At 45.5% G+C, this 22,682-nt stretch overlaps 1 protein-coding gene, 1 long non-coding RNA gene and 1 pseudogene across 6 annotated transcripts; 2 read left to right on the top strand and 1 right to left on the bottom strand.

Moving 5' to 3' along the window:
• Window positions 1-597: 597 nt before the first annotated feature.
• On the top strand, window positions 598-8,001 carry LOC123157429 (G-type lectin S-receptor-like serine/threonine-protein kinase SD1-13; annotated as a pseudogene).
• A 1,571-nt stretch (window positions 8,002-9,572) lies between these two features.
• On the bottom strand, window positions 9,573-13,476 carry LOC123157427 (actin-related protein 2/3 complex subunit 3). Of its 5 annotated transcripts, none has more exons than XM_044575708.1 (7): window positions 13,248-13,476; window positions 12,532-12,606; window positions 12,290-12,445; window positions 11,297-11,405; window positions 10,937-11,206; window positions 10,411-10,579; window positions 9,573-9,954 (listed from the first exon to the last, which is right to left on the bottom strand). In XM_044575708.1, exons 3-6 carry the CDS (start codon window positions 12,290-12,292, stop codon window positions 10,437-10,439), a joined length of 525 nt encoding a protein of 174 aa, XP_044431643.1. In that variant the 5' UTR covers window positions 12,293-12,445; window positions 12,532-12,606; window positions 13,248-13,476; the 3' UTR covers window positions 9,573-9,954; window positions 10,411-10,436. The 5 variants fall into 5 exon arrangements, with proteins under 5 accessions (XP_044431643.1, XP_044431644.1, XP_044431642.1 ...); XM_044575709.1 differs by having other exon boundaries at window positions 9,573-9,976; XM_044575707.1 differs by lacking the exon at window positions 9,573-9,954 and having other exon boundaries at window positions 10,246-10,579.
• A 7,360-nt stretch (window positions 13,477-20,836) lies between these two features.
• On the top strand, window positions 20,837-21,352 carry LOC123162460 (uncharacterized). The gene is made up of 3 exons (XR_006481289.1): window positions 20,837-20,989; window positions 21,078-21,226; window positions 21,316-21,352. It is a non-coding gene; the product is annotated as an uncharacterized lncRNA (long non-coding RNA).
• The last annotated feature ends 1,330 nt before the right edge of the window (window positions 21,353-22,682 follow it).

The following is a 22,682-nucleotide window of genomic DNA, read 5'->3' on the forward strand; positions in this document are numbered from 1 at the left end:
AAAATAAATTAAGCAGGCCATAGCTTCAGCAACGTAATAAAATAGCTAAAACAAGACAAATTCCCTAAAAAAATTGCTAAAATAAGCCAAAAATACGGATCTGCTGAGAAAGAAGCTTTTGTTCTCGAGAAGCAGGATCAACGTTAATTAAAAACTAACGGCTAATTGATGGGTGACTGAGAAAACGTTGTTTCTCAAGCACCTGAGCAGTAGGTAATCTTAAAGTATAAGAGGCAGTTCGAGAAGTGGTCAGACCATCTATGCACTGTATTCCCTCTGTTCCAAAATAAGTGTATTTAGTACAAAGTTAGTATACTAAATCAGTGACACTTATTTTGGGATGGAGAGTACAAAATTATTGCTTAGTTCTTCAGTAATGTACAACTGTCACCTCCAAGAAACAATGGTGGAAATATAGTCTGGATTAGATTGGTACCTTGACCGAGACTGATGGATGAATGCAGCGACGACTTGGAGCGTAGCATTGACCGGACACTCAAGCCATGAGGAAGTTTCTGGCGCTTGTTGAAACTTCAAAATCATGTAATAACTCCGTTGATAATACAACCACGTCGACTTCACAGCGACGGAGAGAGGGTGCCCCAACCACACATTCATTCAACCCCTGCAGCCCAACTGTGTTGGCAAAAACCGTGTCTGGTCAGTCGTACTCCCTCCGTTCCAAATTATTCATCGCTGAAATGGATGTATCTAAAACTAAAATACATTTAGATACATCCATACGTGCGACAAGTAATTCGGAACGGAGGGAGTATCTATTATCTGTACTCTGCTATTTCGTCGACTTACACACAAGCAGACCAAGAAGACACTATCCTTGAGTTCATTCTGCAAATCCGATATGGCCTGCATCCCCATTTTGATTCTACTATCGTTGAGTTCATTCTGCAAATCCGATGACCAGCTCACATATGCAAAGCCACTCGCCTCAGGCGACACTCTCGTCTCCAAGGGCAGGGACTTTGCGCTTGGCTTCTTCTCCCCGACCAGCTCCAACCGTAGCCTCTACCTTGGCATATGGTACCACAACATCCCCAAACACACGGTCGTGTGGGTTGCAAACCGCAACAAACCAATCACCTCCTCTGTTTCCGCAGAGCTTGCCATCAGCAACACTTCTGGCCTGATCTTGTCCGACTTCCAAGGCCAAACTGTTTGGGCAACCAACAACAAATCACCGCTGGAGATACCGGAGTTGCTGCGGTGATCCTCGGGACGGGGAACTTGGTCCTCCGGTCATCCAACGGCACAGTCATATGGCAAAGCTTTGATCACCCGACGGACACCCTCCTTCCTGCCATGAGGTTCGTGCTGAGTTATAAAGATCGTGTGGTTGGGCGTCTTGTTACTTGGAAGGGCCCTAATGACCCTTCCGATGGAGATTTTTCTCTTGGCCTTGACCCCAGTTCAAACCTTCAGGTAGTAATTTGGCATGGAACTAGATTGTACTGCCGCACCATGGTTCGGAACAGTATGACTGTTGGTGGAGGAACATATCGGAGCAACACCAGCTCCATCCTGTACCAAACAGTCACTGGCATAGGAGACGAATACTACGCTGTGATCACAGTCTCCGATGGCTCACCGTATGTGCGTGCGATGCTTGACTACACTGGAAAAATGAAGACATTGATTTGGAGCAACTCCTCGTCTTCATCGACAGTCCTCGGCGAGTACCCCACTGCCTGTGACTTCTATGCCTCGTGTGGCTCATTCGGCTATTGTGATTTCAGTGGAACTGTCCAAAAATGCCAGTGCCTTGATGGGTACGAGCTTGATGGTCTTGACTTCTCCAGAGGATGTCGGAGAATGGAACCTCTGAAATGTGGAAAGCCGAATCATTTTGTTGCTTTGCCTGTGGTGATGGTCCCGGACAACTTCTTGCACATCAAGAACAGAAGTTTCGACCAGTGCGCGGCTGAGTGCAGCACCAATTGCTCGTGTACAGCATATGCATATGCCAACTTGAGCAGTGATGGCACATATGAAGACCCGTCAAGGTGCTTAGTCTGGACAGGAGAGCTTGTTGACACATTGAAGCTTAGCAACAATGGCGAGAATCTGTACCTCCGGCTTGCTGACTCTCCAGGTATGCACCATCGAGCCCTAGCATTATTTTCTTCGTGCCCTTAAGGTGCTGTGTAACTGCACTTGACAGGTTTTATGTCAATCAAGTAGCATTCACATCATTTGACACCAACTCTTTGGCAGGGAGTGCTAAATGTAAATTTCTTGTGAACTTAACAGCATAACAGTAAACCTTGAGGTGTTTGTAGAATGGGTAAATTTGCAAGTATTCGGTATATGAGAGGGAGACGCTATTTCAGTAAATCTCATACATGTTTTCATGTGCACTCAGTTAGTAGAGATCAGTCATGGTACTATGTAGTCTCGCAAGTAATGCTTGATGTCTATCCCTGAAAAAGTAATGCTGTAATTTTTGCAGATCAAAAGAACAACAATTTGGTAAAGGTTATAACCCCGATTATTGGAAGCCTGGTGATACTGTCATGCATAGCCTTTGTAACGGTATGCATATACAGAGGTAGAACAAACATGAGTTCCTGATTACAGAATTCAACTCTGTTGTCTAAGTGTTGACAAAAAAAAACATGATGTTTATTAGGCAAGTGGCGAAACAAGGAAATCAAACAAAGACAGATGTTAAGATATGTCGGCTCTTCAAATGAAATTGGAGGCGAATATTTGGAGTTTCCCTTTGTTAGCTTCGAAGACATTGCTACAGCAACGGATAATTTCTCTGACTCCAACCAAATTGGAAGGGGAGGTTTCGGCAAAGTTTACAAGGTAACATAAAGTTTTACTAGTGTGCTCATTTTAAGGATAATTGTCCCAGTGAAAAACGCTCACTTTCAGCATCTTACATTTAAAAATGATGCAAACATGTAGGGATTGCTGGAAGGTGGCAAGGAAGTTGCTGTCAAAAGGCTTAGTGAGGGTTCTAGGCAAGGTATTGCGGAGTTTAAGAATGAAATAGTTCTATTTGCTAAATTGCAGCATAAAAACTTAGTCAGACTTCTTGGCTGCTCCATTCACGGAGATGAGAGATTACTGATCTATGAATACTTACCCAACAAAAGTTTGGATGCTTTCCTTTTTGGTATGTCCTTATTCGATTACACATCACTAAAAGTTCTTACAACGTAAAAAGGTATTTTCAAGATGACTAATGGTATACTTCATTTGATATTTATTATTGAAAGGTGCTGCAAGACAACTCCGCCTATGTTGTCTCAACATAGCCGGTCCCAAGCCCGGGTAAAGGAGGAGGGTTGTGATAGGCTTGGCGAGCCAACGTAAAAACTCAGCCACTCTTATGGAGATGAAACCCAAAAGATTCTCGTTGGGGCGTAACCCTCTCAGCGACGCGCCACATCGGAACCCGGGTGTGGTGGAAAATGGGCAAGGGCCGGGCCGTCACCCCCCAAGTGGCGCGCCGTATCTTGATCCGGATACGGTGGCAAGTGAGCGAGGATCGGGTCGTCACATCCTTAGTGGCGTGCTACATCGGCGCCCGGATGTAGTGGAAAATGAGCAAGGGTCTTCGCATTTGACTCGACGAGTGCGAAGGGTAAGGAAGCTAGCCGAGCCTAGGAGGATTCGCTTAGGTAGCTGGAACGTAGGGTCTCTGACAGGGAAGCTTCCGGAGCTAGTTGATGCAGCAGTGAGGAGAGGTGTTGATATCCTTTGCGTCCAAGAAACCAAATGGAGAGGACAGAAGGCGAAGGAGGTGGAGGATACCGGCTTCAAGCTGTGGTACACGGGGACGGCTGCAAACAGAAATGGCGTAGGCATCTTGATCAACAAGAGCCTCAAGTATGGAGTGGTAGACGTCAGGAGACGTGGGGACCGGATTATCCTGGTCAAGCTGGTAGCTGAGGACTTGGTTCTCAATGTTATCAGCGCATATGCCCCGCAAGTAGGCCACAATGAGAACACCAAGAGGGAGTTCTGGGAAGGCTTGGAAGACATGGTTAGGAGTGTACCGATTGGTGAGAAGCTCTTCATAGGAGGAGACCTCAATGGCCACGTGGGTACATCTAACACAGGTTTTGAAGGGGCGCATGGGGGCTTTGGCTATGGCATCAGGAATCAAGAAGGAGAAGATGTCTTAAGCTTTGCTCTAGCCTACAACATGATTGTAGCTAACACCCTCTTTAGAAAGAGAGAATCACATCTGGTGACTTTTAGTAGTGGCCAACACTCTAGCCAGATTGATTTCATCCTCTCGAGAAGAGAAGATAGGCGTGCGTGCCTAGACTGTAAGGTGATACCTGGGGAGAGTGTTGTACCCCAGCATAAGCTGGTGGTTGCTGACTTCCGCTTTCGGATTCGTGTCCAGCGGGATAAGCATGCCAAGGTCGCTAGAACGAAGTGGTGGAAGCTCAAGGGGGAGGTAGCTCAGGTGTTCAAGGAGAGGGTATTTAAGGAGGGCCCTTGGGAGGAAGGAGGGGATGCGGACAATGTGTGGATGAAGATGGCGACTTGCATTCGTAAGGTGGCCTCGGAGGAGTTTGGAGTGTCCAGGGGAAGGAGAAGCGAAGATAAGGATACCTGGTGGTGGAATGATGATGTCCAGAAGGCGCTTAAAGAGAAGAAAGATTGCTTCAGACGCCTATACCTGGATAGGAGTGCAGACAACATAGAGAAGTACAAGATGGCGAAGAAGGCCGCAAAGCGAGCTGTTGGTGAAGCAAGGGGTCGGGCATATGAGGACCTCTACCAACGGTTAGGCACGAAGGAAGGTGAAAGGGACATCTATAAGATGGCTAAGATCCGGGAGAGGAAGACGAGGGATATTGGCCAAGTCAAATGCATCAAGGACGGAGCAGGCCAACTCTTGGTGAAGGACGAAGAGATTAAGCATAGATGGCGGGAGTACTTCGACAAGCTGTTCAATGGGGAGAATGAGAGTTCTACCATTGAACTGAATGACTCCTTTGATGAGACCAGCATGCGTTTTGTGCGGCGCATCCAGGAGTCTGAGGTGAAGGAGGCTTTAAAAAGGATGAAAGGAGGCAAGGCGATGGGCCCTGATTGTATCCCCATTGAGGTGTGGAAAGGTCTCGGGGACATAGCGATAGTATGGCTAACCAAGCTTTTCAACCTCATTTTTCGGGCAAACAAGATGCCAGAAGAATGGAGACGGAGTATATTAGTACCAATCTTCAAGAACAAGGGGGATGTTCAGAGTTGTACTAATTACCGTGGAATTAAGCTGATGAGCCATACAATGAAGCTATGGGAGAGAGTCATTGAGCACCGCTTAAGAAGAATGACAAGCGTGACCAAAAATCAGTTTGGTTTCATGCCTGGGAGGTCGACCATGGAAGCCATTTTCTTGGTACGACAACTTATGGAGAGATATAGGGAGCATAAGAAGGACTTGCATATGGTGTTCATTGACTTGGAGAAGGCCTATGATAAGATACCGCGGAATGTCATGTGGTGGGCCTTGGAGAAACACAAAGTCCCAGCAAAGTACATTACCCTCATCAAGGACATGTACAATAATGTTGTGACAAGTGTTCGAACAAGTGATGTCGACACCGATGACTTCCCGATTAAGATAGGACTGCATCAGGGGTCAGCTTTGAGCCCTTATCTTTTTGCATTGGTGATGGATGAGGTCACAAGGGGTATACAAGGAGATATCCCATGGTGTATGCTCTTTGCGGATGATGTGGTGCTAGTTGACGATAGTCGGACGGGGGTAAATAGGAAGTTAGAGTTATGGAGACAAACCTTGGAATCGAAAGGGTTTAGGCTTAGTAGAACTAAAACCGAGTACATGATGTGCGGTTTCAGTACTACTAGCTGTGAGGAGGAGGAGGTTAGCCTTGATGGCCAGGTGGTACCTCGGAAGGACACCTTTCGGTATTTGGGGTCAATGTTGCAGGAGGATGGGGGTATTGATGAAGATGTGAACCATCGAATCAAAGCCGGATGGATGAAGTGGCGCCAAGCTTCTGGCATTCTCTGTGACAAGAGAGTGCCACAAAAGCTAAAAGGCAAGTTCTACAGGACGGCGGTTCGACCCGCAATGTTGTATGGCGCGGAGTGTTGGCCGACTAAAAGGCGACATGTTCAACAGTTAGGTGTGGCGGAGATGCGTATGTTGAGATGGATGTGTGGCCACACGAGGAAGGATCGAGTCCGGAATGATGATATACGAGATAGAGTTGGGGTAGCACCAATTGAGGAGAAGCTTGTCCAACATCGTTTGAGATGGTTTGGGCATATTCAGCGCAGGCCTCCAGAAGCTCCAGTGCATAGCGGACGGCTAAAGCATGCGGAGAATGTCAAGAGAGGGCGGGGTCGACCGATTTTGACATGGGAGGAGTCCGTTAAGAGAGACCTGAAGGATTGGAGTATCGACAAAGAGCTAGCTATGGACAGGGGTGCGTGGAAGCTTGCTATCCATGTGTCAGAGCCATGAGTTGGTTGCGAGATCTTATGGGTTTCACCTCTAGCCTACCCCAACTTGTTTGGGACTAAAGGCTTTGTTGTTGTTGTTGTTGTAAAGGTGCTGCAAGACAGTCTGTGCTTGATTGGCCTACAAGGTTTAAGATAATTAAAGGTGTAGCAAGAGGGCTTCTTTATCTCCACCAAGATTCACGATTAACTATCATTCATAGAGATCTCAAAGCAAGTAACATTTTGTTGGATATAAAAATGAATCCCAAAATATCAGATTTCGGTATGGCAAGGATCTTTGGTGAAAACCAGCAGCACGCAAGGACTACGCGAGTTGTTGGTACATAGTAAGTAACCAAATGTCCTAGCCAACACTTAACTTACTTCTTTTTTCTGTGTACTGTTTTGCTAACACTGTGCACTTATTGGTGTTGAATTATGTAAACAGCGGTTACATGTCGCCAGAATATGTGATGCGAGGTGCCTTTTCTGTAAAATCAGACACCTATAGCTTTGGTGTACTACTCTTGGAGATTGTAAGTGGTTTCAAGATCAGCTCATCAGAACTCACGACCAACTTCTCCAACCTTATAGCTTATGTAAGTATGTTTGAAGCGCAAAATTTCATGGACCCAAGCAATATAATGATAACTTGATCATAACTCAAATCGGTTGCTGGTTCAGGCATGGAGACTATGGGAAGACGGAAAGGCCGCTGAATTGGTGGAATCTTCAGTCGTAGAGAGGTGTCCTCTGGAAGAAGCTGTACGGTGCGTTCATGTAGGACTCTTGTGTGTTCAAAACCATCCTGATGATCGCCCCCTAATGTCGTCCGTTATATTCATGTTGGAAAACGGAAGTGCACTGGTTCCAGCACCAAAGAAACCCGCGTATTATGCTCTAGGTAATTGTGAAGTCGGGGAGATGGAACAGATGGAAAATTCTGTGAATGGGATAAGCATCACAACTCTAGATGGCCGTTAGATGTTTGCCAGCTTTTAGTAGAGCTAGTTGTGTACTGTGATCTATTCTGTGTGGATCTTTAATGTGTCGGTTTGGACATCAGTATTATTCTCGGTATGTCTTGGTTGTTCTTATCTTTGATGTGCAAATACGCCTGCTAGAAGCTACGGCGAGCACCATCCTAACTCCCCAGTCCTAAATCCAACGCCGCTGGAGTTTGTCGTCAGATCCGTTCAGCAGCAAATCACCAAACAATGCGGGCCACTTCTGGGGCAGCTTCAGTAGGCGGCATGGACGACGGGAGTGCAGCTTGACAGCCTCTCAACGACTAGCGAAAGTGCAGCTTGCCGTGAGGTTTCCCTGTCGCCCTGTTAAGTCTTACATCAAGCTCCAATCTGAATCCGTAGTAATGGTTTTCCTTTACGCGTGCAGCATGGTTGGAGAGTCATGAGGTACCCATTGTTTAGCATAGGATTAAGAAAAAGTATAAGCTTCAGTTCAAGAAGTTGTCAGACCACCTACTGTAAGAAATGTGTGCTTCACTCTTGAAATGATGTACTCCTGGACATATACTTTCTGCTTTACTACTGATGGAGTACTACTTATGTCTGTTTTACCTGGAAGACATATATTGTCTGTTTTACTACTGATTGAGTACTACTGATGTCTGTTTTACCTGGAAGACATATATTGTCTGGAATCTGGATTGAGACAGCAACAACCTGGACCGTAACACTGATCGGGACTCCAAGTTGGCAGCAGAAACTTCCTAATGAGATATCCATGGTTCAGTATATACGGTTAATGAATAGTATAAGCATCAGCTCAAGAATTGGCCATGCCACCTACTGTAAAAAAATGTTTTCTATTCTTGAAATAATGTAGTACTCTACTGTTTTAGCTCCAGGAAATATACAAGTCTGGACTGAGACTCGTGGATGAAGACAGCAACGACTCTTGAGCGTAGCACTAACCCTGCTGCACCCACAAGGGGAAATTTTGTTACTACAGATTCAGATTGGAGAGGGCGACAGGGGAAACCTCTCGGTAAGAGGCTGCCTTGTTAGTCGAGTCTCGGACGCCGATGGAGCCCTCTAGGCGCCGCCGCCTGAAGCTCCCCCCTTATCTCTCCAATCATCATGCTTGAACCAATCATCATGCTTCTCCACGGCTTTTGCAATGGCCAGAAAGAGACTTGTGTGCATCTAAAATTGGCGGAGAAAATACTTCTCCGGATAGATTTGATTAGGGTCGAAATAATCTCTCATAATCTTGGCATGGCCCTCCGCTATCAAGGTTGAGTTGCATGCGGCCAAACAATCCTCTCCTCAGCTGCCATATATCATCGTTGAAGATCATCCCAACGACCATTTCGAAGTCATCGCAATCTTCTTCCTCCTCCGATGATGAAGAGTCCTCAAAGATCATCTCTCTCAGCCTCTTCATCTTCAATTTAAACCATCGGTTGAATTCAACGGACAAAAGGAAAAGCGAGAATAAAAAGCTAAAAAACTCACCTAGGCAAATCGTCGAACAATTGCAAGGCAGCAGAAGTGTGACTGCCGGCCAGCGACGTTGACTCGATACTAGCGTTCGGCGAGGCATGGAGATGACTGGCAAAGCACGACAAGGTGCCGGTGAGGCTACGAGGAAGATCCAAGGCGCTTTCTGAAGACGGGGTCGATGCTGCGGCGGTGTCGTTTCAGCTGGACTCCGGCGAAGGCGACGACCACTCGGACTAGAGCAGAAGGCGGCGAGGGCGAAGAGAAGCGGCGGCGAGGGCGAAGAGAAGCAGCGGGGTAGCGGCGGTGGCGGTGGGTAGTCGCCGATAGTGGGGGTGGAGGCGTAGAAAAGAGGCTACAACTTTTACTCGGCCAGGTGGAGGCCGGGTATATTTAGGAGCCGCGGTGCCCAAGAGTAAAAAATTACTCACCTAACGGTTTTAAGAGTTCGGCTAGGTGTAGGTTAGAGGAGAAAACCGGGATTTTACTCCTCTAACAGTTTTTATGGGATCGGCTAGAGTTGCTCTAAGACCCCTACGCAGTTGTCATCAACCTCTAGTCAGTGGAGCAAGTTCCAATGATGAGCCACCACACATGGCCCGTCATCGGATCTATTCACCAGTTAACCGTTAACAGCATATCTGGTGATTGGTGAAAGAATCAGGCACATATGGCATTCTACAGAGAACATTCAGGACAACATCTGCTCCACAACACAGGTTTAATAACATCAACAAGATCCATTGTTTTATGAGAATGCCTCGTCCCGAGCTTTATTGAATATCAGAGAGACATATCGGTCAATACTGAAATCAAAATAAAGCTAGGAGGGTCACCATCCAAATTAAAACTAGACTTGTAATCAAATGCATATTTATTAAGTGTGCGCCAAACGATTTGCATCCCTGGGCCAGTGTTTAAAGGAGATAGCACCCACCAAATTAGCACGATGGAAACAGCCGACCAAGATCGCCGTGTAGGGCTCTCCAGGAGTTCGAGACCTCTCTGGAGTGCAATGACTTCTACATCGCTGCATGGAAAAGTAGGTAAACCTGAACAAGGTCCAAATGTGCCTGTCAGGCCATTCAAAAGATTTAAGCAATTGTTTCTCCTGCTAACAGTAACATAGAGTAATACCAGTTTTTCACTTAATATACAACTGTTAACCTAGCCCCAAAGAAGAACTTGTTAACTAGCCAGTTCTTCGTATCTAAACTATAGCGTCGACACCAATCTTGAGAACTATAATCAGGATAGATTATTCACTCTGCACAACAGTGCATCGATGGCAAAATCGGTCCGATTTCGAGCCAGACAAACAGGAAGAGAATGAAGAATTAATTCAGCGAAGGCCGCAATAGCAGCAGTACATTGCAAGAAACTGTTTTTGGCATTTTATACTTCAATACTTCAGAAGAAAGATTATTTACATCATCATATAAATAAATGTGCGAGTGAAATAAGGATATACAAAAACACATCTAACCTGTTGCTGAAATGCTTAATTACACTCTAAAGGATGACAAGGTTCATGAACTTCCTCTTTGCAAAAGCCAACCACCATTTGTTTGGAGTGCCATTAGCTCTGTATGCACAGTTGAGCAGCCTCCCGCTTGTTTCCTCCCTTATCTGCTTGAGATAGTTCCTCAACAATTCTGCATTAGAGCGGAGAAATGCTTAATTGAGGATCACAATCCATGGGAGTAAGACTATTCTTCTGTTAGACTTGGCATCTACTCCCTCCGTCCCATAATGTAAGACGTTTTTTGACACTACACTAGTGTCAAAAAACGTCTTACATTATGGGATGGAGGGAGTACCAATTTATAGCTGAACTAGCCTACGGCTTTATTAAAATACTACTACTCGCTTCTCTCAAGAAGTAAATCACGTGAAATACCAAGCAAACAACTTATTACTTCTACAGAGAAGAGTTAGCTTAGTTGCTAACTTGCTATCAATAAAGCACATGCAAGTGCAAATATGCATTGAATTTGATGGGAGCTATATACCTGCTTCCTCCTGGGACTCGGGAAGAGTGAAAAGTCCAGGGAAAGGAAACCCCGGTTCCCCGGGCACAGGAACAGTTTCCAACCCAAGGTTAATGATTGCCTTAGTTCCAACAGCTAGTGTCCGGCAGCTTTCTAGTCTTTTCAATGCAATATTTATGTAAGATGTCAGATAGATAAGCAACTTGTCTGCTGGGCTTTTGACATGGAAGTTTTTGAAGAAAACATTTGCTCGGAAGAAAGTTATCGCTTCATCGACTATATCTGCTTTATCTGTAATAGCATCAACATTAGTACGCAGTTTGGCATGGTCGTGCAGGAATGGAAGTACATCATTAAGTGTGTCTGATGATGTACCAGTACCTGAATCTGAGGCTGGGGCTGGGCCCTTGATATGAGTTTTTAGTGGAAGCAAAGGACACCCACAGGCTTTTGTGATCCCATCATCGTCAGTGAAACTAGAGTGATAAACCTGTCCTCAAGGGAGAAATACATATTGTGCTCACATATCGCTAGTTAACATTAACCATGACCAAACTAGAACTAACAAAACTAGTATGGGAAACTAGAGCAAGCGATGAGCACATTTGATAGTTATTTGCTACCATCCATATTACATTTGTCAAACGCCTAAACCCATGAAAGGTGTCCCTAAAGGTGTAACTCTAATTGAAGTACTTTGATACCACAAAATTTATGTCGCTTTATTACCTTTCGCCAGTTTGGACTACCTTGGCTAGTATAAGCAGAAGGCACCATAAAACTATATGGCTTATATGTCTGACGTGCAAATGGAAGTGTCATATAGCTTTGCCATTTGATTTTGAAATAAATCAAGTGATAAAGTTGTACTTCAATAATGAGAAAGGGATTCCATTAGTATGAGAATCAAGAATGGAAATTTACATTTTTAGGCTTAAAGTTTTGCTTCATTTCAGAAAAGTTTTGTCATCTCAAGTATTGCTTCCTCTGCTAGTTATGTAGTATGGCTGGCAAAATGTGATGGCGTCAAACCAGAATTTTCTAGTTGTTGGGCTCTACTTTTAACATCAGCTTCCAGGACCTTCCCAAACTTTCTCTGTGAAGTAACTCCAAAATATGAACAGGAATTTTGTGATAACTAATGAGGCACTGAGGTGCACTGCATTGGTCAGTGGTAGTATCGCCTTCAGTAATGAAAAACAGAGCATTCAAAATGGCACCAATCTTTGTGTACCAACTTGTCCAACAATAAACGTTCAAAATGGATCTTCACTTTCAATTTGTCCTAGCCAGATTCGGTGGCTGCCCAAATTCGGCGACAATGGCATCCAGGGAATGACAAGGTCTGGACTAAGGAGAGGGCAAGTAATTCACCATGGCTATGGAGGACCGCCAGGTACAGTGCGCCGAAGACAGACAGGAATCTCCACCTGTGCAGATCTGCAGAGTGTCGTCTATCTGGTAGCGAGGCGGGATGGGATGGAGGCCAGTCGCCGGAGAAGGAGGTTCGCCCTAGTACAACCGTGGAACCTAAAAGAAATGACAAGGGGACTGAATACTGGACTAGTTTTTCAGCAGATTGCATACAGATGCAGGAATTTTAAGAAAACACTTACAGAAGAAGACTGGCTCCGAATGGTTTCCTCAGAAGCTGGTTAATGGCCCCCACCGGCAGCAAGCTATGCAGGACTCTGCATCCAAGATAGAAGCTACGTATGTTATAGGAATATAAGTTGGGAGCTGTGTGATGATAAGCACAAAAGCAGCAAATAACAGAGGCAAACTTGCCGGTGACAAATTGAATAGCTGCAATAGCGTCTACATCATATGCAAGACATTCATAATGGAAAGAATTGAAAGGAAATCAAGGTAATACTCCAATATTTCACAAGGATCCGTTATGAAATGTTTTTTCCTCGCAACGTCAAGCCCAAATCTCAAAACAAAATTCGGAGCTGTTATTTCATCCGATTAAAAACTACGTAACAGAACCCAACGGATACTTTGAGCAGACACCGGGAGCATGATGATCTCCACACGGAATAAAAAAAATGACAAGACTGTAACAAGATTGAAAGGAAATCACGGTACAATGGCTCATTTGGCTGTAGGGGCAACACATCGGACTCCCAGATCCACCGGCTGCAACCAAATCGAATCCCAGAGACGGCGGGATGGGATTGGATCGAACTGAACGGAGCAATGGGCAGGGACGGGTAGATCTGGACGGCAGGGGACTGGGAGGTGAGGTCGTGACGTCTCGCCGGCTATTGGGATGGACGGGGCGGAGGGTGAAGGGGGAGGGATGAGTTTGCGAGGTGAGGCTCCTCACCGGAGAAGGCGAGCGGCGGGGTCGCTGCTGGTGCCAAGGAGATGAGGCGGGCGGCGTCGCTCGTCGTAGAGGAGATCGCAGGAGGGAGACGGGGTCGGAGGGGAGCGGGTCGGGTCCGGCCGTGGCACAGGAGGAGGGAGGAAGAGGTCGTGGCTCGCGAGTGGGAGGCGGGGAGATTTGCGTGCGTCGTTCACGGCTCCCCCGATGTCACGGGCGTACTACACTTTACCGATTGGGAGATACTCCTAGCTTTGTTCTCGCATGTTGTTTCCTTTCTCCCTTCTCCTTGTAATTTTGTCCAAATTTTGGAGAAATCTGACCCTGGTTAATTTTGTCCAAATCACGAGAAATCTGACTGGTCTTGCGGAATTTCTGCTCTAGTTAATTCGTTGAGACGACTCTACAATCTTCACGGAGTGGTTTTGAAACTACATTCGAATGCGCTGGGAATGCTTTTGAAATTTGTGCGATGTGCAGTTTTCATCGGTACAAAACTCAACTGGAATCATGTCGTATTCGTATTCGGGTGGGATCCAACTGGAACCGTGTGAAATGTGCATTGAGTATGTTGAGGTATGCACACGTGAGGTACGAAATTCAACTGGAATTATGTTGACCTCGGCTAGGCGGTTGAAAACTTGATAGGGAATGGAAAATGGATGGGTCTTGCATTTGCTGTTGATTGGGCGCCTACATAGCTCATGCTATGGTCTTCTCTCTGCTTACATGTTGTTTAGCTTCTTCCCTCTTTCCCTCCCTTGAACTGGAGATTTTTTTTTTAAGTCTAAAGTTCTTATCTGGCCTTCAGATGTCGGATCTTGCATGATCCTGTCTTTGGCTGGTGAGTTCTTCGTGCCTTTCGGTTTGTAATGTTTTTGTTTCTTTTTTAGCTTCTACTCCCTCCGTTCCCAAATACTTGTCTTTCTAGGCATTTCAAATGGACTCAACATACGGATGTATGTAGACATATTTTAAAGTGTAGATTCACTCATTTTACGTCGTATGTAGTCACTTGTTGAAATCTCTAGAAAGACAAGTATTTAGAAACGAAGGGAGTATGTAGCAAAGCAGGTCATCTGGTTTATTATGTGAAATCGGAGAGGGTGGCCTCTCTTTTGCTAAAGCCTGCCAGAAGGCGTGCGGCACGAAGCTCATGTACAACCTCTGCATCCGCATGATGCGCCAAGGCCACGCCGACATGTCCCCGTCGCACAAGGTGAGGGCCACCGCGTACGCGTTCCTGGCGGCGCACTCCGCTTCGAATTCCTTCGACGACACGAAACTCGCCGGGAGCAACCAGCTTAGCCATAACTCCTCGCTCTCCGGCCAGCAGACACTATTGAAATTTTCACGTACGCCGGGTGTAATGCTCTTCGCCGAGTGCTAAAACACGGACACTCGGCAAACCCACCTTCACGGCAAACTACACTCTTTGCCGTCACTGCCTCACGGTAAAGAAGCACCGCACGGCAAACTCTCTAGACGCCGAGAGCCGCTCACGGCAAAGAGTAGTCATGTGGCATGCCCGTCCGCAACAGACGGCTCCGTCAGTTACTGTTAACTTTTCCGAGTGTGGCTCTCGGCAAAGCACATGCAACATCCTTTTTTTTTGTGTGTGTGTGCGTTCTTTCTAACTGACATGTGGTCCCACTGGTCACATTTATCAGTAAAAAAATGACGATATGCTTGCCGAGAGTGGCTCTCGGCAATCCTTCATGGGAGCTGACAGTTTACATAGCTTTGCCGAGAGCTAGGCTCGGCAATGCTCTCCTTTTCCGAGAGCTTCTCTCGAAAAAGTTGTGGCACAACAGTAGTGTCCCAGACGACCATATTTCCGAGAGTTGCTCTCGGTAGTCTGCCTTTTTCCAAGTGTAGCTCTCGGAAATCTTTCCCATCCATTCTGCTGTCAATCTATTTCTTTTCTGATCCCTGCAAATAAAAACCACTACAGTGCATTTTGAGCTAGTCCACGCATATATAGGCATAATTTGATCATATATAGGCATAATTTGATTTAGTCCATAATTTGATCATATATATATATATATATATATATATATATATATATATATATATATGCATAATTAGGGATAGTCCACATATTGTCACACACAAGTCGAATATATTATCAAGTAGACATCACACACAAGTCGCAAATTCATACATATTGTCACTACTTGCAAAACACGTGCACGTCACAGTAGAAGTACACTTGTTCATATATAGATCATCTTGAGGAGGAGAGGCCATCGGGTTAACATTCCGGAGGAGGAGGAGGGGCATCACTTGCACTGCTTCGAGATTGCATAAGAACCTATAAGAGTAGAGTCACGCGAGGGTGGTTCGTCCCTATGTAATGAATCTTCTACTCTAGTTTAGATAATGTTCTACCTGTAGTTGATCCTCAAGCATCTTCAACCTATTGTTAGTGTCTACCTGTTCCTTTTCTCTGGACTCCTCCTCAGCCTTCCGCCGTTGCTCCTCTTCAACAGCCCGCTGGGCCATTAAATCCTGTAACATGACATTAGGCTCATATAGGTTGGAACGGTGCTATTTCGAGGAATGGACATAAATAAAAGGTTAGGATGCTAACCTTGAGACGCGCTATCTCACGTGATGCGGCGGTTGGGCGACTCCGTATGGACGGAGTTGAGCTGGTGCTCGACGTGCATATCTCGTGCAGCTTGCGGTGCCCGGAGGTGGCGATCGCCCCGTTGCAAAGGAGGTGGCGGCCATGGCCCTTCCCCTCGCCAGCAATGATGAGAAGCTCAGGGTCAAGGGGCTTGGACGTAGGTTCGGCTTCCTCCCCGTGCACCTCCTGGAAGACCTCTTTGAAAGTCCACCACTTCTCCTCCGCCGACTCGCTGCAGAACTCGACGCCATCCTTCCCCTTGTGGCCTTCTTTTCAGGCTTCCAGGATGTGGACCTGTCGACCAACCTTCGCCTCCTGCAAAATTAACCATCAAGTTGAATGAACCAAGATGCACCGTGCGAAAAAGTTAACATCTTAATCCACATACCATGTGTTGCTTGAGAGCGGTTAGGTTCCGGCTCCCCTGGACATGAGCCGGGCCTGGCATTTTGGCTCATTCGTTTCCCTTCTCCACATGTTGCGCCTGCCATGCTGGGTCACACCACATGTCAACCAGGGCCTCCCAACAATCGTCCTTCATCCAGGGTTCCTTCACCTAGTCAGACAAAATCGAATAATTGAGGAACAAGAGGGATGAATCAAAGTACTAGCAACCGATGTAGTCACTTACCACTGACAGGTATTCTTCTCGCGACAAGTTGGTCTGGCAAGCGGTCTTCCTTGTCATCTTCTCTCCCTTCGAGTCCAGCGGCCGACACTGCATCACGGCTTTGTACCGCAGCGTGTGCTTGGTGTCAGAGAGTATCTTTCGGGCAGACTTCACGATGCCTTTGATCGCCTTCTGCTTCTCACCATCCACGCAAGCAAATGTTTGCTACAAGAAAGCATATGGCATCTTCTCACCATCCACGCAAGCAAGGATTTGGATATGAAAAAATACAGTGGTCGGCGCTAAGATACTTACAAAAAAGCATTGATGACCCGAGTGGCCATGGTGACATCGTGCTCATCCTTATTATGTACGTAATGCTCCCAGGTTAAACCTAGCGACGGCGGATCGTCATCACCCGGCTTGGACAATCCAGGGAAGTGCTTCCTCAAGAGGGAGCCGATGACGTGGTTCGGCGGGCGTACCCCCTTATGTTGTGTCGGGATAAATTCCCACTGACTGCATGATATAAAAGACAAGCATATGTGAGTGTCAAAGTTGTGGCATCCAAAATATGGTGCAAATGAAATGTTTGCTTACCCCTCTCCTATCGGGCAAATGACAGGACGGTTGCTGGCAGCAGTTGGTTCCGGGACCTTCCCCGGACCACGCCCGGATTTCTTCCTCTTGGAAATGTTGCTCGAGGTAGACCCCGAGCCGTCCGAGGCCTCCATGTCGCCCGACTCGGTGGCGAGCGGATCTAGGTCCACTCCGACATCACCATCCGATGATGACGATGCCTCGGTTGTGGCCTGATGGGAGGCGGACGACTCGGCCCTACCAATCAGGACTCTCCGGTACTTATTACGAGTGCTCTCATCAAAATCTGAAAAACAAAATATATATGGTTACTCTCAGTTCCAAAGCAGAATCTGAAACGAAAGGGGTTGCCCCCCTGCCCCAACTTTTTATTAAAAAAGCAAAAGCAACCAAAGATCATAGTTCACCACTGACAAGGAAATTAATAAGCACAAGTATATAGTTTCATTGATCTACTCTAGTATTTATCTAAAAAAAGCACTCCAATCAGGCATATTCTACATACCTGAGGGCATTATGCATATCTAAGGAGCAACAATATGCATCAGACATATTCTACATATCTAAAAAAAAGCACTCCAATCAAGCAATAAGACATGCATCTACTACTCTAGGCATTACTAAACAGGGCCATCTTCATCTACTAAATAGGACCATCTTCATCTACTAAACAGGACCATCTTCATCTACTACTTTTAATCACATTTGTTCATATTCCATACATTTGTGCAAACTATTCTACATACCTGAGGGCATCTCCAGCTGCCGCGCTACCGAAGAAGCTCTGCTGCGGCGGCCGTCCTTGGGCCGCATCGAAGAATCGCCACGCCGGTTGCCGGCCATGAAGCTTGGGGGAGGTGGCCGCAGTTGGGGACGGTGGAGGAGGGGGTGGCGGTGGCCGCAGTGGGGAGCGGTGGAGGAGGGGTGGCGGCCGCAGTTGGTGGCGGTGGAGGGCAGTGGAGGAGGGGATGGCGCCGGAGGAGGGGCGGCGGCGGCCGCAGTTGGGGGTCGTGGAGGAGGGGGTGGCGGTGGAGGGCGATGGAGGAGGGGGTGGCGGTGGAGGAGGGGGCGGCGGCGGCGGAGGAGGGGCGACGGTGGCCGTAGTTGGGGGCGGTGGAGGAGAGCATGGATCCAGTACACCTTGCATGGATCCAGTACGTCCTTCTTGAAGCTCTCAACCTAGATACCATTACTTGGTTATGAGTTAGTACTGAAATAAATTTCAGCAAAGAGTTGGTCAAATTTTATCGCATGAAAACCTACATACAGAAAAAACGTAACTTGAATCCTCTTTGACAACATAATATCCGTTCAACTTGAAACAACCAAACTTTCTACAATATTTGTTAAAAAATTGAGTAATAACAGTCTAGCCTGATTGGCACACTTCTTCTGTTCTTTCACCTGACACGGAGCCATCACAAGTTTGACCTATCACTAACACGGCAGTGAAACCTTGTTTGACAACCAAATACAATGTCCTAAATTTAAACTCGGCCAGACATATTAAGAACTTTTTATCTCTAGGAATTATATACTGAGAGGGCACGTTCTAAACAAATAGACATTTACAGGAATCTGCAGCAAACATTGCTTTCTGGTAAATAATTTGGCATACCTTGAAACAGTAATAAGCAACATTTGTATTTATGAGGAATGGGAAAATCAAATGGAACAGATCTTTGTGTTCGCGAGGCCAGCTTATAAGTTCAATCAGGTTCACTCCAAATATTAGATAGTGAGTGTACTCTACTAATACCACATGTACTCGTGAATTAGAGCAAAAAATTCATACCTAGTTTATAATCTTCATGTAGTATTACTGCTACTCATGATTGAAAAGGGACCACATGATTTAGAGATAGATAATCTACATAATGTGAAAAATAAATTTTGGATGCTGACATATACTGTAACAAAATTCAAGATACTCACATACTCTATTATATTGTACATGATAATTTGCTAACTCCAGCAAAAATAGCAATTCTTTTGCTTTCAGGCACATAATTAGCTAAGTACAAGAGGGGCGATATCTAGGAAAAGAGAAAATGGTAAGTACTAAATGTTTCCAGCCGAGGGACTTCAGAATCATGTACTTACGCTGGAACCAAGTTGATGCTCCATTCCTATCTTAGCATCCATCTAAAACTCAATAGGTGGTACATATTGGAGTCATTTGATTTATAACATGGAAGAAGTTGTTAAATTAGGTATTGCGATTACACAAAGTAATCGGTTACCTTAAGATTTAGAATAATTGAACTTATAAAGGATGAGCTATATGCTACTCACAACCAAGGCATCCACGTACGCAATGAATAGTGTGCGAGCGAGCGAAGACAAGGGCGCCTCCCCAGGCCATCACGCGATGCCTTGCTCCCGATTCTGTTTAATTACACCTCGCCTCATGCCTTGCTCCCGATTCTGTTTAATTACACCTCGCCTCTTGCCTACTTTTGGTCACTGACGGGAGGGACCCTCTAGGACGTGGGTCCGGTTCAATTTGGGTGAAAACCCTGAACCTCCTGCCCCAATCCCGTGCCTCCCCTCCTCCCCCAATCCCCGCCTTCTCTCCCTCCTTCCCAATCCGCCGCCTCCTCCCCAATCCGGCCTCGATCTGGGGTGGTTCCTTCCTCTTCAAAGGAAGGGAAGGGAAGGGGAGGGGAGGCCCCAGATCGAGCGGAGTGACTCTCAGATCCGCTGCGGCACCGGGGCGCTGTCGTCCACCCGGTAGGAAGCAGCAGCTCGCCTCCCCTTCCTAGGTCCCCGCCACCCCTTCCTTTTTCAATCCCTTTGGTGTGCCTGGTTTCCCTCCATCCTGACTCTTATTTTTCTTCCCCCTACAGGATCTATGAGGTTGTTGCTGGTTCTTGGGGCTCTTGGCTGCGTTTCATCTTTACCCACCAAGGTGAGCTGCCACTTCATTTCCTTCTACCTCCTGTTTGATAAAAAGTTTCCAATCTGAGCAGTTCTTGTTTTCTTCATTTTCTTTCTCACGTAGTGAGGTAGGTGTGGTGATTTTCGTCACTGTAATAATCGTTCTTCACCTACTCTATGAGCAGTGTAATAATCAGTAAATTGTATTTATTTGCACATGGAATTTTTTTTGTTTATATGAGGAGTGTAATATATTTATTTACACATGGAAATATTTTTGTTTATATCCAGAGAAATTTGTAAAAGAGAACAATAAGGTTGATGCTGTTGTTTCACATATGTAGAGGTCTGCCTTTGGGGTAACAAATAATTTTATTCTATTTCTTGCAGGCGGTCACACAATCGTCGCCCAATCGAAGTACTTAGAGTACTAAAACACAACCAGGTGGGTTCCGATTTTCCACCATCGTGGATACTCTTTTAGAATGTTAATGCTTTACCCAAACAGTGTGTTTTTACAGTTGTTGTGGTACGTTCTGTTGTTGTCTACTTGCAACAGTTTTTTATCTTTAACAAACTGGCTAGGTATGACTTCTTTTTCTTTCCTCACTTTTGCTCTACACGAGGTAAACATGGATTTGATATACTGCTCTTGGAGATAGAAATGGTTAGCTGAAAATTATGATGCTTAGTTAGAAAATCATGGTTTAATATTCAAGCAGCTATATTTTCTTACCATCTGTCCATGTTTTGTATTTTAAAAGGCAAATGTTATACATCAGGCATTGATTGTACTGAGGCCTACATCTGATAATTAGGCAGCAATGTCTGGACTACTTCCCACAAAACAGTGATAAGTTGGTTGTTCTTTTGTGTCCACTCCCATAGCTGTGTGACGAAGTCGATGAAGTCAGATGTATATAATGCACGGCGGTGGCAGACCCTAGCGCGGCTTGGGCAAGGGCACAACTGGTGACAACCGTGGGTGGGTGGACAATGGAGGCTGTTGACCATCAGCAGGTACGAGTTCATGTCGTCATCATAGGCTCCTCAAGTTTTTCTCTCCTGCTTGTGCTGAACATATCTCAATTTCTTGATTCTATCGCAGGAAAACAACCCTAGCCTTTCTTTGATGTTCTTGATTGAGACGATCAAGGAGGACCAGTGATACGTACCTAGGCAATCCCATCTAAGGGAACTCATCTACAGTTTTTATACCAGTCATTTCATATGGATACTTCAATGAGGAAGTAATATGTGAGTTTTTTTCACTTCCTTGGTCTTGCTTACTCCAGTCTGTTGTTTACTTACGAATGAATCAGCTGGCATTGCTTCTTGTTCTGCAGTTGGGATTCCAAATGTCAATTGGTTTGCTGTAGAGGGTGATTACAATATTTTGGTGATGGGACTTACTGAGGCCAAGCCTTGAGTATCTACTCATTTAGTTATATCTTGATTTGTCGAGGTAAGCAAGATCGTACCTTTTCCGATTCACTGCTGTAATTTCTCTTTTTTATTATTGGCTGATGATAAAAATATAATGGAATACCACTGGCTGATGAGAAAATTATAATGGCATCACACACTGTACTTTTCTGAATCATGCGTATGCAAGGAATCTCTTAAATACTAACATACTGCAGGTTTCTCTTGACCCCTTCTATAATTTTAGTTTGCGGGCTTGATTTTTCGATTTGCATTATCCGTTGGATGTGTCTTTATACAGATTGCATGGAATTTTTATCTCCGCGAGTATTCTGCTATAACCAATGGTGTTATCCGGAGGTCGACGAATAATCACATTGAGCTACTGGATAAATACAAAGGTATATACCCGTTTCCCACTGCCCTAATATATATTTAAAAATTAGACCATCTTAAAATTATACGGTTCCACCTATTGGTCTATGATGCCTTACCTAACTACTGGCCCCATTTCTACTCAAGAAGAACATGTTCTACGGAGGTGGTCATCTGGTTTGAACTTGTCACTGGTTATAACCTGCAACATCATATGTTAGCTGTCTAATTAGACGAGTAATAGCTCAAAGGTCCCAAACACACCTTTGACTTTGGGAAGCCATGTGATACAGGGCACATAGAACTAGACTGTTATATGTATCAAAATCTGCTCAATTGTTATATGTATCAAATACAGTCTCTCCCAGCGGTGAACCAGAATTAATCTCCCTCTTTCTCGACCCTGCATTTCTAAGCATAGACAAGTTATCACATCGATCACATTATGTGTTCATGTTTTTATTCGCGTGTCAGTACAACGATGGTTGGGGGTCGGGGCACAGGAGAGGATGGTTGAAAATCCTGATTGGAAATGAAGATGGTACTACTGATTCTCAGACCAGGAACATTGTGTTTCCTGAGATCTTCCAATCCATTTTCTTGCTGGTGGTTTCTTTTATTGTATGTACATTATTGTGTTTACCTTGTGGCCTGCCAGTCCATTCTAGCTGTTTCAGGTGGTCGTCCGATATGTGTGGTGCCAACTGCCTTTGCTAGCTGCTTTCAATAGTCTTTTGGTTCATACAGCTTACTGCCTCATCTATACTTCGGCTTACTATGCTTCTGTCCTTTGTTTTGTTTGCCTGTGTACGATCTCGACCTCATCAAACTTCTGTTGCATTCCTCTTATCTCGTGATCCATTCCTCTCCCCACCCAGATCCACAATGATTGATCCAAGGAATGCCACTATGT

The sequence above is a fragment of the Triticum aestivum genome, chromosome 7B (assembly GCF_018294505.1).
Source record: "Triticum aestivum cultivar Chinese Spring chromosome 7B, IWGSC CS RefSeq v2.1, whole genome shotgun sequence".
Classification (NCBI taxonomy): domain Eukaryota; kingdom Viridiplantae; phylum Streptophyta; class Magnoliopsida; order Poales; family Poaceae; genus Triticum; species Triticum aestivum.